Below are 13357 nucleotides of genomic sequence, written 5' to 3'. Positions count from 1 at the left end.
AGCAGCTTATTGTGGCACGTGTAAGGGCACTTCCCGCAATGAAAACCTCTCTGTAACTATAATTTCTGCAGCCTGCACATATAATTATTGTTGTTGTTTTTTTTAATCACCTTTCACAAACATGTCACAACCCAGTGTACACAGTATAATAAAAAGTAAAAAAAACAGCACAGAAAATAACAGCAAATGAAGTCAAAAGCAATCAAAGGAGATGCCCCTGGCAGAGACTTACACACCCAGCTGGGAAAGCTTTATCTGAACAAAAATGTCTTACATTTTTTTTTCAGACAGTGGATGCCTGTTGTAACTTGTATTATCATATACAAAGGGCAGTTCTGCTGTAATCTTTGTCCAGAAGAAAAGATGCCAATGGCTTGGATCCTAACTAGCCCTGCACAAATGGAAGACCTCTTTCCATTTGCATAGAGAACTGGGTTCCAACGGAGTCTCCCACTGGGTTATGGGGGATGGGGCAGTATTTTCTGCTGATCTCTCTTTCTTCCTGTGTCACCTCACATGCTGCTCCTGACGGTCCCCCAACCTTTGGGGGGGGGGTTGGCCAATACTTTTATTGTCTCTGAAGAACATCAAAACACAACAAAAATCCATGCATCTATTAGTTTCCCAGAGAGCAGGCACAATTACAGATTAATGAACTTTGCCCCCCCCCCGCTCTGCTGGCAGGCAAATCCTATGAGTGGAACTCCACTCATGAGACATTCCCACCAGTGGAATCTTAGTTGGATGTAAACCATTATATTTACATATATATTACATATATTTACATATTCTCCTTCACTTGGCCTAAGCAAGCTAGTTTTCTCTTTACTGTTTGAAAATGGAATTCTGCATGTTTGTCTGTAGCTCAGACTTGTAAAAGGCTTCTCTTGCCACAGAGAGAGGCTGCATACCATGCTGCGTAGCGTGATTGGATGCTGAAGTAGGGAAAAGGCATGTGGCAGCTCAATTTGTTGATTTCAGTGGGCATAGTCGGAGTATGACTTATTTGATATCACCTGCTGAACTCAATGGGACTTAAACGAGTCAGTGGTCTAGGCTAAGGATGGCTAAAGCTAGATCCAACCCAGAGTAGATCATTTCTCCTTCGAACTAAGTAAAATGAAACTGGCTGTAATTGTCTCTTGAAACCAGTGGTTCTTAACCGTGGCACGGACCCCTGTGAGAATCAGATGAAAGCTACGGACCCCCATAAATACATAAGCAAATACAATTTATTGTGTTGCATTGGAAATTGATTTTTTTCTTCAGACCCTCTGAAGTCCGCAGATTAACTCCTGCTTCAAACTAACAGATATTTCTCTTGCATTTAAGTGGCTGGGATGAACCATCTTCGTGAGAATGGAATAGTGCATCGTGACATCAAACCAGGCAATATAATGCGTGTTATAGGTGAAGATGGCCAATCTGTTTATAAACTGACAGATTTTGGGGCTGCTAGGGAACTGGATGATGACGAACAGTTTGTCTCTCTCTATGGTACAGAAGAATACTTGGTAAACCTACACCAGTTTTATTTATTCTTTATCCTATTTGTGTGAGGTTTTGATCCTTTGGGCGAATATCTTGGCAACAGCTTTCATGGTTACTAGCAGATTCAAAATTGTGAATTCAGTGCTCAGCAACATCTTGTGATAATACATTGTGTATTTCTAGGCATGATAATACCAATAGTATAGAAGAATCTAGAGGTAATTTCTAGACCCATGTACAGTCATAAGGCTAAATATAAGACCCAGTCCTTTTCTGGGCCCAATTCAAAGTACTGATTTTAACTAACATCCTTCAGGGCTTGGTTCCACAGTATCTGAAGAATTGTCTCTTTCTGTGTGTACCTATATGCCCTGATGTCATAGCTCTTCTCTGTGTGCCCCCCTCCCAAGCTGATGGCCACCAGAGAACAGGCTTTCTCACTAGTGGCCCCCTCGCTTATCGAATGCTTTTACTTTAGTTTTGGTGCCGGGTGAAGACCTTTCTATTCTCACAGGCCTTTTAAATCTGATCCTTTTACCTGGAATATTTAAGTATTGATTATTATGCTGATGGCAGAGCTTTAGTATTCTCTGTTCTACATTGACTTTTAATGCTACTTTTAAGGGTTGCATTTTAAATTTATTATTTATTAGTTTTAATACCCACTCTTCACCAGAAGGTCCCAGGGCAGGTCACAACAACATAAAATACAATATTAAAAAAGATTAAAACAAATCACAACTAGAGAGGCCATATGATTTTATTGACACCATTATATGTTGTATATTACTCAGAACATGAACTCTTGGGCCACTACTAAATACAGTTAAACAAATAAGAGACTTCGAATAGTTACATTATTTTCATGTAGTCTTATAAAGTACTAGCAGTCTTGTACCTCGCACTGCTTGGGAATTCTAAGAAACCAAAAAATCAGTACAGTTTTGAAATCAGTGGTTAAAAATTGTGCAGATTTGAAAGGGTCAGTCCACCATCTTTGTTCAAAATGGCATCCAACTGTATCCAAACATAGGCAGAAACCTGCTCCTCGATCTGAGGAACAATAATGCAAAATTTTCTTACAAAATTGTGTCAAAATGCACAGTGAACAAACAAATTTTGGAAGTATGCAGTAGACTTATAGACTACTAGAAGATCAGGGTTTATAAAGATTTGTTACCCTGAATATAAGATTGGCTGGAAGAACAGTTCTTTCACCATCTTGGTCACTTTGCTGTTATTTTGGTGGCCTTTTTTGTCCGTGTGTGTGTGTTTGTTTGTTTTTTAGTCCATAAAAACTGCCTCTAAAGGCAAGTGAATTCTTGGTTTTGTTTCTGTGAGCAGATACGGTTTGCCTTTTTGCGCAAACCACCTCGGTGGGGGTTTGCGGTGACTTGTAAAGCCAGCACTTCCTGATCATAGCAAAGTCCATGTTCATGAACGTTTGCTGGCTTCCATGAATGTGTCTAATACCACTAAAGAAATCACTAAAGAAATTCATTCTTCAAGCCTTTATAATTTAATCAGAGCATTCTGAAGTAATTTTCTTGATTGCACCATATGGAAAGTTTGGACATGTATTACTTTCTGCCAAATGTTCATAAACCCATTAGGTCGTGCATTGCTTTCCTTTATTCCCACCCTTTTAGCACCCTGATATGTATGAACGAGCAGTATTGCGAAAAGAACATCAGAAGAAATATGGAGCAACAGTTGATTTGTGGAGCATAGGGGTGACATTTTACCACGCTGCAACTGGAAGTTTACCCTTTCGACCTTTTGAAGGACCTCGCAGAAACAAGGAAGTGATGTAGGTAATTTAGGGGAAAGGCTCCATCCCCAAATTGTTATATCAGATAAAAATAAATAAGAGTTGAGGAAATAATGCAAATATAATTTAAGGGGGTTTTCTTTTGTGATTCGATATATTCTACCTGATATTGTGTTTCATATATTGCCATTTCCTAATTCTTTACCAGCTATAAAATATTTTGTTAATTTATTAAAGCTTGGAAGATTTTGGTTTTTTTACAAGTATGGAGAGCTGATGTTTTTTAGTTGTATTGAGGGCCGATTTGATATTGTATATTCAACAAAGCATGAGAACTGTGTGTGGCATCTAGAATATCATTTTTAACACAGTGTAAGAAATACTTTGTTTCCAAAGTGGTGGTCAACAATGAAAGCAACCTAGGACAGATCTGTTGATTTGGATCCAGAGGAGAAAAAAATAAGTATGGCACTGCATTACAAACTGTTGCAGAAGAGCTAGCAGGAGACTTTGCACAAGCATGCATCTTCAGATGTTGTATTAGACCAGGGGTTCTTAATTGAGGGTCCATGTATGAGCTTTGGGGGGAGGGTCTGTGAAGTGAGTGCAAAAAAAAAAAATTCCAGTGCAATAAAATACACAGTATATATCTATGGGGTTCCATAGCTCTCATCAGATTCCCAAAAAGGTTAAGAACCACTGTATTAGACTTTGTACAAACGTAAGCACACCATGGATTTAAATTTTCTTTTGTCACGTAAGGGTCTTCCACTAACTCAAGGGCATGCCCCTGGATCCAACCCATAGATTATAGCTTTCAGATGAAAACTGTCAAAAAGTGTTGCTTGTAGCATAAATCCACATGGCAAGCATAATTATTTAAAGCCCTGAACACATGCAGCATCTTCACATTTGCAATAGCTGTCATTTAGAATATGACTGACAAAATGACATTTATGAAACAGTCATGCTACTGAATTATCATATTCTCTTTCAATTATGTATAAGTAACTATGTTTATGAATTGATTTGGTTTGAGTTCAACTCTGTTTTAGCAAATTGAACAGAGCAAACCAATGGGTTAGATCCATCAAGGTATGTTCCTACTGGAGCAGGGTTTTTTGCTATGTAGTCCTTCCTTTTGTGTCCCCTGGAAAACAGCTCCAAAGGGTTAGGGGGCTCTCAGGAACAGTGTGGGAGGTGGCATAGGGGGCTGCAAGGGAAAAGGGAATCTGGAAAAATTGCCTCCCTCCCCAACTTCCTTTGCTAGATCCTAGACCCTTCAGCTTGCAGAAAGGATGCTCTGGATCCAACCCAATATAAAATAATTTTAGTGATATATCATTTCTCAATCCAGAACAGTTTTGCTACTCAGCTACAAATATTCTATATAGGATTTGCTTTAATATATGAAAAAAAGGAAAAATTCGGGGGCAGGGGATGGTTTTTTTCTGATTTTGGAGAGCGGTTCTGAGCCTTCACATCTCTATATACGTGTTCCATATTTTTCTGAAATTTGTTGAAAATGATTTTTGTATTTCTCAGGAAATACAGACTTATCTTCATTCACAATTTCTAATGATCTCCTGCTGTTTGTTTTACCCAGATAATATAATTCTAGTCCAGGAATCATAGTGGCTTTTTTAAAACCAACTATTGATCATTGCTTCTAAGATACTTTTTAAAATATTCTGTGGTTCTGGAGCCATGCCCTCTTTTTTTAAAAAAAATTAATTTGGTTTGAATCAGTTTCACTAAACAACATAAGACACTTCTTGTTCCTGAGAACGTATAGTACAGTACTAGTAAGCCTGTTGTGTAATGGAAATTTGCCTCTTAAGAGAATGTCCCTGAACAATATTCTTGTGCAAGGTCTCAGACAGGGAATTCATATTAATATTTCAAACTTTCTTAGAGGCTTCTGAATCCCTATCGTATGTTTTCAGATGACTGTACTTTCCCTCTTAACATTTAAGGTATAAAATTATAACTGGAAAGCCTTCTGGTGCGATATCTGGAGTACAAAAAGCAGAAAATGGCCCCATTGAATGGAGTCGTGATATGCCTGTTTCCTGTAGCCTTTCAAAGTAAGTTTAATTAAATTATTGCTTAAGTACAGTAGGGCCCCGCTTACTGGCACTCTGCTTACCGGCGTTCTGCTAATGCGGCTGCTTTCCTCCCCTCTTTAAAAGCTGCTTTTGCGGCATTTTGCGGCATTTCTGCGCAACGTGCCCCATTAAAGTCAATGGCTTTCCGCTTTACAGCGGGGGTCTGGAACGGAACCCACCGTATAAGCGGGGCCCTACTGTAACTTGATGCTCAGTTAACTTTCTCCCTCTGCTTTCCTTAGCTGAAAACAGTCATGTTTAGTTGCATTTGTGTTGGTATTGAAAATCATTTTTGTGCTTATAGAATATTTCTTTTCCCCACACGTGCTTTCACTATGTTATTGCCCAGGGTTGGTTTCGTTTTGTTTTGGTTTTTGAAGAGTGTGTTCAAAATGTGAATTTTCCAGCTCAGACTAATCTGTATAGGTAGAAAAGGAGAATATATTGGCTTTGAGCTGGGGTTGGATTAGGTTACCTCCAAGGGCTCTCTCAGCTTTAGGATTCTGATTTTGCCTATTCCCTCTGTCATGTTGCTGTTAGAATGTCAACAACAACTTCTACATGGAAACCCAAGGCTTTGAGGGGTTTTGTTTATTATGCTTCAGTTGTTAATAATATATAACTGACAGGGTGTAGCCCAGTCTGGAACACTTCTAGGTTTGATGTAGTTGGTACTAACTATGGTTTGTTGCCTTAATTCTGGTTAAGATCCCAACTAGTGAAACCATGATTTAGTTTGTAGAGCTGATGTCTATCCCTGGAGAATACAGGGAGAAACCTGCAAGCTCTGCTTCACTCCTTGCAAGCTTAGAAGATGGAAAAACAGCTGTAACCATGGCTTGCAAGGTACAGGTGTAAAGCTAATCAGCACAAACTATAGCTTGCAAACCTACTTCAAGCCATAGTTTCACATTTTAGCTTGTACCATGGTTTAGGTATTCAGATGTACACTTAACCAGGAAAATAAAAAATAATGCCCACATAGTTTTATTTGGACACTTGTCCCATGAATTTCAGTAGAACTTACTTTCAAATAAGTGCCCTTGAGGTTTCTGCCGTAACATTATAGAGTATGTTCACATTTGCATCTGCTGCAGAATTTCTTTTGTTTCCTGCCTTTGGGGTGTCACTGCATGTTCTGCAGTTCATCACTCCTCTTCTTTAAAAATACTGTGTGAAATTCCAGAAATGATGTACACTGCTGTGGAGTGTACTTATTGCAATACAGGTGCAAATGCATTACATGAATTAATTGTGCAATATATCACTCTGTGAAGGGTGTTCAGCAAGCATCTCTCCTGTCACTGCCACCAGCTGTCCTGCCATTAAGAGAAGGTAGCCTTGAGAGTTGATACCCTTCTCACTGTGCATACAGCCAGTTAATTATGTTCTCTTTATTTATTTATTTATTTATTCGATTTATTAGTCGCCCATCTGGCTGGTTACCCAGCCACTCTGAGCAACGTACAAAGCAAGTGATGAGGAAGTATCTGAATAGGTAATGAGGTCCCTTCTTCATGGAGAATATGAGTAGTCATTGGCCGGTTGGTTCCTGTTCTAAATATAAGGCAGCCCAGATATCTTTATGCTATTAACAGTAAAACATAAAAATAAGCAGATTCCCAGTCTGTGTCAGAATTGCTTTTTGAGTTGCTTTCAAAGCTTTTTAAAAAGATGTTTTTAAAGATGTTTTGTTCTAATATATATTAAAGTCTGTTTTTATGGTGTTTTAGAGTGTTTTTAGTGCTTTTGTTTGCCACCCTGGGCTCCTAATGGGAGGAAGGGCAGAATATAAATGTAATAAATAAATAAATGATAGGTTCAAGAATGGGCAGAAGGAGAAGAAACAATGTAATATTAATAATTAAAAATAAATATATGTATTTTTCCATTTAACTGTAGGGGCCTGCAAGTGCTGCTCACACCTGTTCTTGCAAATATTCTTGAAGCAGATCAAGAGAAGTGTTGGGGATTTGATCAGTTTTTTGCAGAGACAAGTGATATACTATACCGAATAATTATTCATGTCTTCTCTCTGCAACAAATGACTGCACACAAAATTTATATTCACAACCATAATAAGTAAGTATTCCTGTATTTTCACACTTTTATTTGTACCTGACAACTAAAACTGTGATTCTGATAGACAGAACCGCATTTCTCATTAACTCTGGATTTTCTCGTGTTCTTGATATTTCACTGCATTAGGAGTCCTCTCCTAAACATGATATTGTTTTTTAACAGTGCTGCCACGTTTCATGAATTGGTCTACAAACAGACAAAAATAGCTTCACACAATCAAGAACTGATATATGAAGGCCGGCGTTTAGTACTAGAGCCCAACAGATTGGCACAGGCTTTCCCCAGAACCACTGAAGAAAATCCCATCATAGTTGTAAGCCGGGAGGCTGTAAACATAATAGGATTACTCTATGAAGAAAGTATGGTGGAGTCTCTTCTTCTTTTTCTTTAAATCTTGTTACAAATATTTTTAAATGGCATTTAGTTTCTAATGCTAGTTTCTTCTAATTGCATAGTTATTGCTTTTTTAAAAAAAATGGTACTAAACCTTTGTTACATCCTCATGTATGTAACACATTAGCCACCTTTCTTCTCATGTGTTCAAATAAGTGACTTTATTTTCAACTGTGAGCAAGTAATAAGTTTGCTATAATCCTGGGTTCAGTTATAATCTATGCAAATCGCGCTGTACGAAGTAGAACTTTAAATTGGTGTTGTTGGGTCTTGGGTCTTTTCCATTAACACCCTTTTAGATGTGTAACTTTTGAAAACTTACTCTCTTTTTTTGGAGTGTATATAAACAAAATGCTACTTTTGATATAGAACATTATAACTAAAAACTGGGGGAAAGAATTTTACATTGAAACACTTATGCAAGCAACATCTTTCAATTTTTTATGTTTCTTACAAACGTTTCCCAACATAAAACCAATGTCACCTTACAGTAATTGATGTTGAGTTTCAGTGTTTCAAAATAAAATATCATACAGAATGAAATTACAATGTACCATTTGTAATTCAGCAATATGAGAGCATTGGTTAGGGGTCTGAGTATTCGTGCAAGGCACTATAAATATTGTTTTCAATGGGTCTGCTCTGATTCCGCTAAGTCAGGGTGATATTCATTACCCTGACTTAGGGTGATATTCATTACCCTATATTTTGCTTCTCTTGAGACAGTTTGGCTTTACAGAACAGTAATTTCAGTTTTATTGCATATTACAGTAAAACAAAAACATCCTTCAACTCCAAGAAGACTGGGATCTACCTATTTCTTTGTAGGGACAGCAAAAAGGTGGATCATTAAAAAGGACCTCTCATTCTAACAGCTGAAGGCATTACACATAATCTTTAGCGCAGTGGTTCCCATACGTTTTCCTCTTACAGACCATTTGAAAATTGCTGAGGGTCTTAGCAGACCACTTAATAATTTTTCTGTCTGTTGTAGCAATTATTATACATTGTACCAGATGCTGTATAATTTTGTGTTTTTATTGCTTCTTTTATTTTGTAGATATTGTATTTTATTATATTCCATAGAATTTAAATTGAAATGCAATAAAATACAATATAAGAAATAAAAGAGCAATTAAAATACAGTTAAAATCAATATTAATATTAATGCGATGGATGTGCCATCTCCCATCTTCAGCCACAAATCCATAGACCTGCAGCAGACCACCTGAATGAACTTTGGGCCACAGTTCAGGAACCCCTGGTGTAGAGTATTGACTGGAAAAGCGACTATTTTTTTAAAAAATCCTACTTACTGCACAAAAAGATCCCATGAAACAGCCTCATGTTATTAAAAATAATGCATTTTTTATTGAGTGAAGGTTCATATTTATTTCAGAGAGCCAGTGTGGTGTAGTGGTTAAGGTGTTGGACTACGACCTGGGAGACCAGGTTTGAATCCCCACACAGCCATGAAGCTCACTGGGTGACCTTGGGCCAGTCACTGCCTCTCAGCCTCAGAGGAAGGCAATGGTAAACCCCCTCTGAATACCGCTTACCAGGCAAACCCTATTCATAGGGTCACCATAAGTCGGAATCGAAGGCAGTCCATTTCCATTCATATTTATTGATTTTATCAAATATTTATAGACCAGTCCTTCATATAAAATATCAAGGCAAATATGCAAGTGTAATAAAACCTAGAATGCCATAAGAACAATACAAAATAATCATAAAAATGACTGGCTCAACTTGAAAAAAATTAAGCTGAATGTTCTTTAAAATGATGTCTGAAATAGTGTTTTTTTTCTTCCAGAGCTTTTATCAAATGTATATAGACTCATAATGACAATTTTGTCATTTGTCACTTTTCGCTGGAAGGGGATTGCCACCCTGGGCTCTCATGGGGGGAAGGGTGTGTTAGAAATGTAATAAATAAAACAAATAATGAAATACTTAATCATATCATCATTTTTCTTTATATTCTGAATTTGTATGAGTACTGTTTTCTTAATTAAAAAACCCCCAACCCCTTCTGTTCTAGTTCTACTTCCTAAGGTCCACCAACGTTATGACTTGGATAATGATGCAAGTATGGCTAAAGTGAGTATCATAAATGTGCACAAAATGGCACTATTGCTTAGAAGTGAAATACATGTACGCTGTTAAACTTGGATGTTGTAGAATACCTAAAGAACATCCTTTAGACTGAGTCTTCCCTTCAACCCTGATATTGGACTCCCCAGCTTTAGTGTGTGCTGCCCGCCAGCTAGTCAGAGTTCCATGGCTCTTCTGCTACTGTTTGTCCCATCCAGATACGGCAACATCTCTATAAAGTGTGTCTGCTCCTTTTTTGCCTCACAGCTGTCAAGAGCCCACATTGTAAAACTGAAGTTTAGAAAGCTCAGCTTTTCTTTAATTCTGTCTTTGTGACAAGTGTGTTGGCTTGTATTTGCATCAGACTCAACATAATTATCCTTTCAGGATGTTATTTTCATCTAAAATGTTCCTGTTCTACTAATAAACTTCTTATTGCAGTCTGTTTGCTTGTAGCAAACTAGTGTAGGGTGCTGATGCTTTTCATTTGTCTTTCAGGCGGTCACAGGAGTTGTATGTTATGCCTGTAGAATTGCCCGTGCTTTACTCCTTTACCAAGAACTGATGCGAAAGGGAATCAGATGGTTAATGTGAGTGGTGTGATTGCTTGATCTTATTGAATGAATCATTTCCCTGGCATTGACTGAGCCTGGATATTCCAAGCGGCAATTAGAAAGATGGAAAGCCCTGGAGAGATCTTCTCCCATCTTGTGCCATACCCATCCAGCTATAGACAAACCTATATGCAGTAATGGGATGATATCATTTCATGCAATATAGGTGGTGGTTACAGTGTGCCAGGATTTCCTATTCATTGAAATAAATTATTAAACTAAGTATTTCTTGATCATCAAATTCCATCTGAGCTTGCAATGCTTATATGTAGAAACGTGCAAGTCTAAGCTTGTTTATTCAGAAGTGAGCCCAAGGAGACTAGCACCCTGTTAAAAGTGCATAGGATTGCAGCCTTCTTTGCTTTACGTAGAATATATTACCTTTTCAGGAAAAAGCTGATGGTTTTTGCACATCAGTAATGACTTGAACAATTCATATTTATTGTTAATACACTGGTGAGAACTGCTATGTGTGTGTCGGTTTTTACACAAGCTCATGCAAAATTTTCATGAAGTTGCAACTGTAGTATGCATACAGCAGATTATGTATTTTTGTATCTGTACTAATAGAAATGGTGTACTTTCTAGTGAAATAATCAAGGAAGATTACAATGAAACATTTCACAAGAAGACAGAGGTTATTATCAAACTGGAATTTTGCAACAGAAATATTGAAAAAGCTGGGAAAATGTGAGTATATAAATGCTCTTTTTAAAACAACTCCTGTGTGCTGGGAAGGTCTGCACTTTTGAAGTCAACAGGTGATTTCCAGTGTTAGTCACACTGAGAGATTAAGGGCACTGCAATCCAAATCCCTGTTGCACCTCTGTCCATCCGTGTCCATCCCTGTCCATCCCTGTCACCTTCTGCCCACAGAGTGATACCAGCATGACTGCCAGTGTGGGACTCTACATTCTACCCATCTGATGTGCGGGCAGATGGAAGTGCTGCTGGTGGGGTCCTGCAACAGGTTGTTCTGGGAATGGTGAGGGGCTGAATCAGCCCAGGATTTGATGGATCCCAAGCCAGCTCCACTGCTGTCACATGATTGCTGCATTGTCTCCAGGCCCTGCTCCCCCTGTCTTCTGCTCTGTCTAGCATGAATGGCAGGGCTGTGGATGCGACAGTGCCCCTGTTACTCCATGAAACCCAGCTGTTGCTTGGTCAGGATTTGGATTGCAGCCTTAGTTGGAGGTTCCCCAGTGTTGGCTGTAGTTTAAAAATAAAATTTCACTGGTTGAGCTTAATTAAATTATTATTTAATGAACATCATAAACATCAGCTTAGACATAGTACTCCAGAAAATTCAGGTGATTTCACTTGTGGATTCTGCTGTTTAATTGAGTGAATAATATTGTTACTTAATATGGTGATGCTTGGCGGTTCAAGCCACAGACCATAGTACGATAGTATCTAGCATGGTGCTCAAACTAAACCAAGCATCTCTCTTTGAAGTCTTGTAGATCAGTATTCTTCAACCTTGGGTCTCCATATGTTGTTGGACTTCAACTCCCACCATCCCCAGCCAGCTTAGCCGATGGTCAGGGATGATGGATGTTGTAGTCCAGCAACATCTGGGGATCCAAAGTTGAAGAACACTGTTGTAGCGGGTGCAAAGCAGTTTGAAGGCAAAATGGTTGGTGCTTATGTCACTACTGCAGTATCTTCTGCTTGGCAAATCTTTCTAGTTGTGCTGTAAATTGTAGCCTGGTGAGCATAAAGCGGTTGTGCTGGAGGAGGATTTATTTAGTTTTGCCACATCCACGATGGCATTGTTCCTTGAAAAGTGCTTTAACCAGACAGCTTCAGGACAAGATGATCACCACTTGCACTTGAATCCTCTTCCTTCTTATTTCCTCTGTCTTGGCTCCTTTGCAAACCAGGGATACTTGAACCTAAGAAACAGCAGTGCAGGACACATAGGAGAAATAGTTGCAGTAACAAAGGTTAATATGCTGTGCTACAGTATTCCTTCAACAAAACTGTTATCAAGGTCTGTCTGCACACACTCTTAGTGTCAAGTTGTATATCCAAATATGCCTTGAGGAAGAATGTGTTCCTGAAATAAAAAACATGAATGCACTGTACAGTTGGATCCGGAACAATTATTTTTATTTTGAGATTGCATTCTTCAGGAACATGACCAAATATGTGTGGGGTTTTTTTTATTATTTTATTTGATCACACAAAATGGATTTGTAGGCCACTGTTAGTTACTTTGTGTGTGTTTTCTCTTCTGGTGAACAGATATCAAAATTTGCTGCAAATCAACCTGACACCATCAGAAGTGGGTGAAATTTCAGACATGCATTCAAAGCTATTACGGGTAAACATACTAACTTTACAATGCTGTAGTTCTTGAAATTAGGGCCTTTCTTCCTAATTCCAGGAGTACATGTTTTCCTATAAGGTTTGCTGAACCCATTCATTAGCTCATGATATTTTCCCTGTATGAATCTATTTAGCATATGGTAATTTTTCCTATTTGGATATGGAGGAATGTGTACTGTCATGTGAAAATATTTCTGTTTTGCCATATGTGTATGTATATGTATAGAAGTGGCAATCTGCAGAATTCTTGTGGGGAAAATAGCCAACCATGCCCTTTGCCTATGCGACTGTGCCTAGGCATTCACATGAAGATAAAATGTCACATGTGAAGCAGCGCTTGGTGTCATCTGAGATATGGCTATCCCTAAAGCTGTGTATTGTGAATCTTCACTTGGCATTGTCTAGTGTGGTTCCCGAACTCATCTTAGGTAGTATAAACTTTTGCAAATAGTACATCTGCAGCCCCCTGG

At 38.4% G+C, this 13357-nt stretch overlaps 1 protein-coding gene across 2 annotated transcripts in view; it reads left to right on the top strand.

The window, feature by feature from the left end:
* Window positions 1-13357, top strand: part of TBK1 (TANK binding kinase 1) — a 40949-nt gene that overhangs the window by 15217 nt on the left and 12375 nt on the right. For both annotated transcript variants that reach the window (XM_061639837.1, XM_061639838.1), the window contains exons 5-13: window positions 1333-1514; window positions 3141-3301; window positions 5239-5349; window positions 7273-7452; window positions 7615-7811; window positions 9890-9948; window positions 10441-10532; window positions 11145-11246; window positions 12804-12882. In XM_061639837.1, the coding sequence (XP_061495821.1) occupies window positions 1333-1514; window positions 3141-3301; window positions 5239-5349; window positions 7273-7452; window positions 7615-7811; window positions 9890-9948; window positions 10441-10532; window positions 11145-11246; window positions 12804-12882 (1163 nt within the window). The remainder of the gene's footprint in view (window positions 1-1332; window positions 1515-3140; window positions 3302-5238; window positions 5350-7272; window positions 7453-7614; window positions 7812-9889; window positions 9949-10440; window positions 10533-11144; window positions 11247-12803; window positions 12883-13357) is intronic.

The sequence above is a fragment of the Rhineura floridana genome, chromosome 8 (genome assembly GCF_030035675.1).
Source record: "Rhineura floridana isolate rRhiFlo1 chromosome 8, rRhiFlo1.hap2, whole genome shotgun sequence".
In the NCBI taxonomy this organism is placed as follows: Eukaryota; Metazoa; Chordata; class Lepidosauria; order Squamata; family Rhineuridae; genus Rhineura; species Rhineura floridana.
This window is presented reverse-complemented; position numbering and strand designations above follow the sequence as displayed.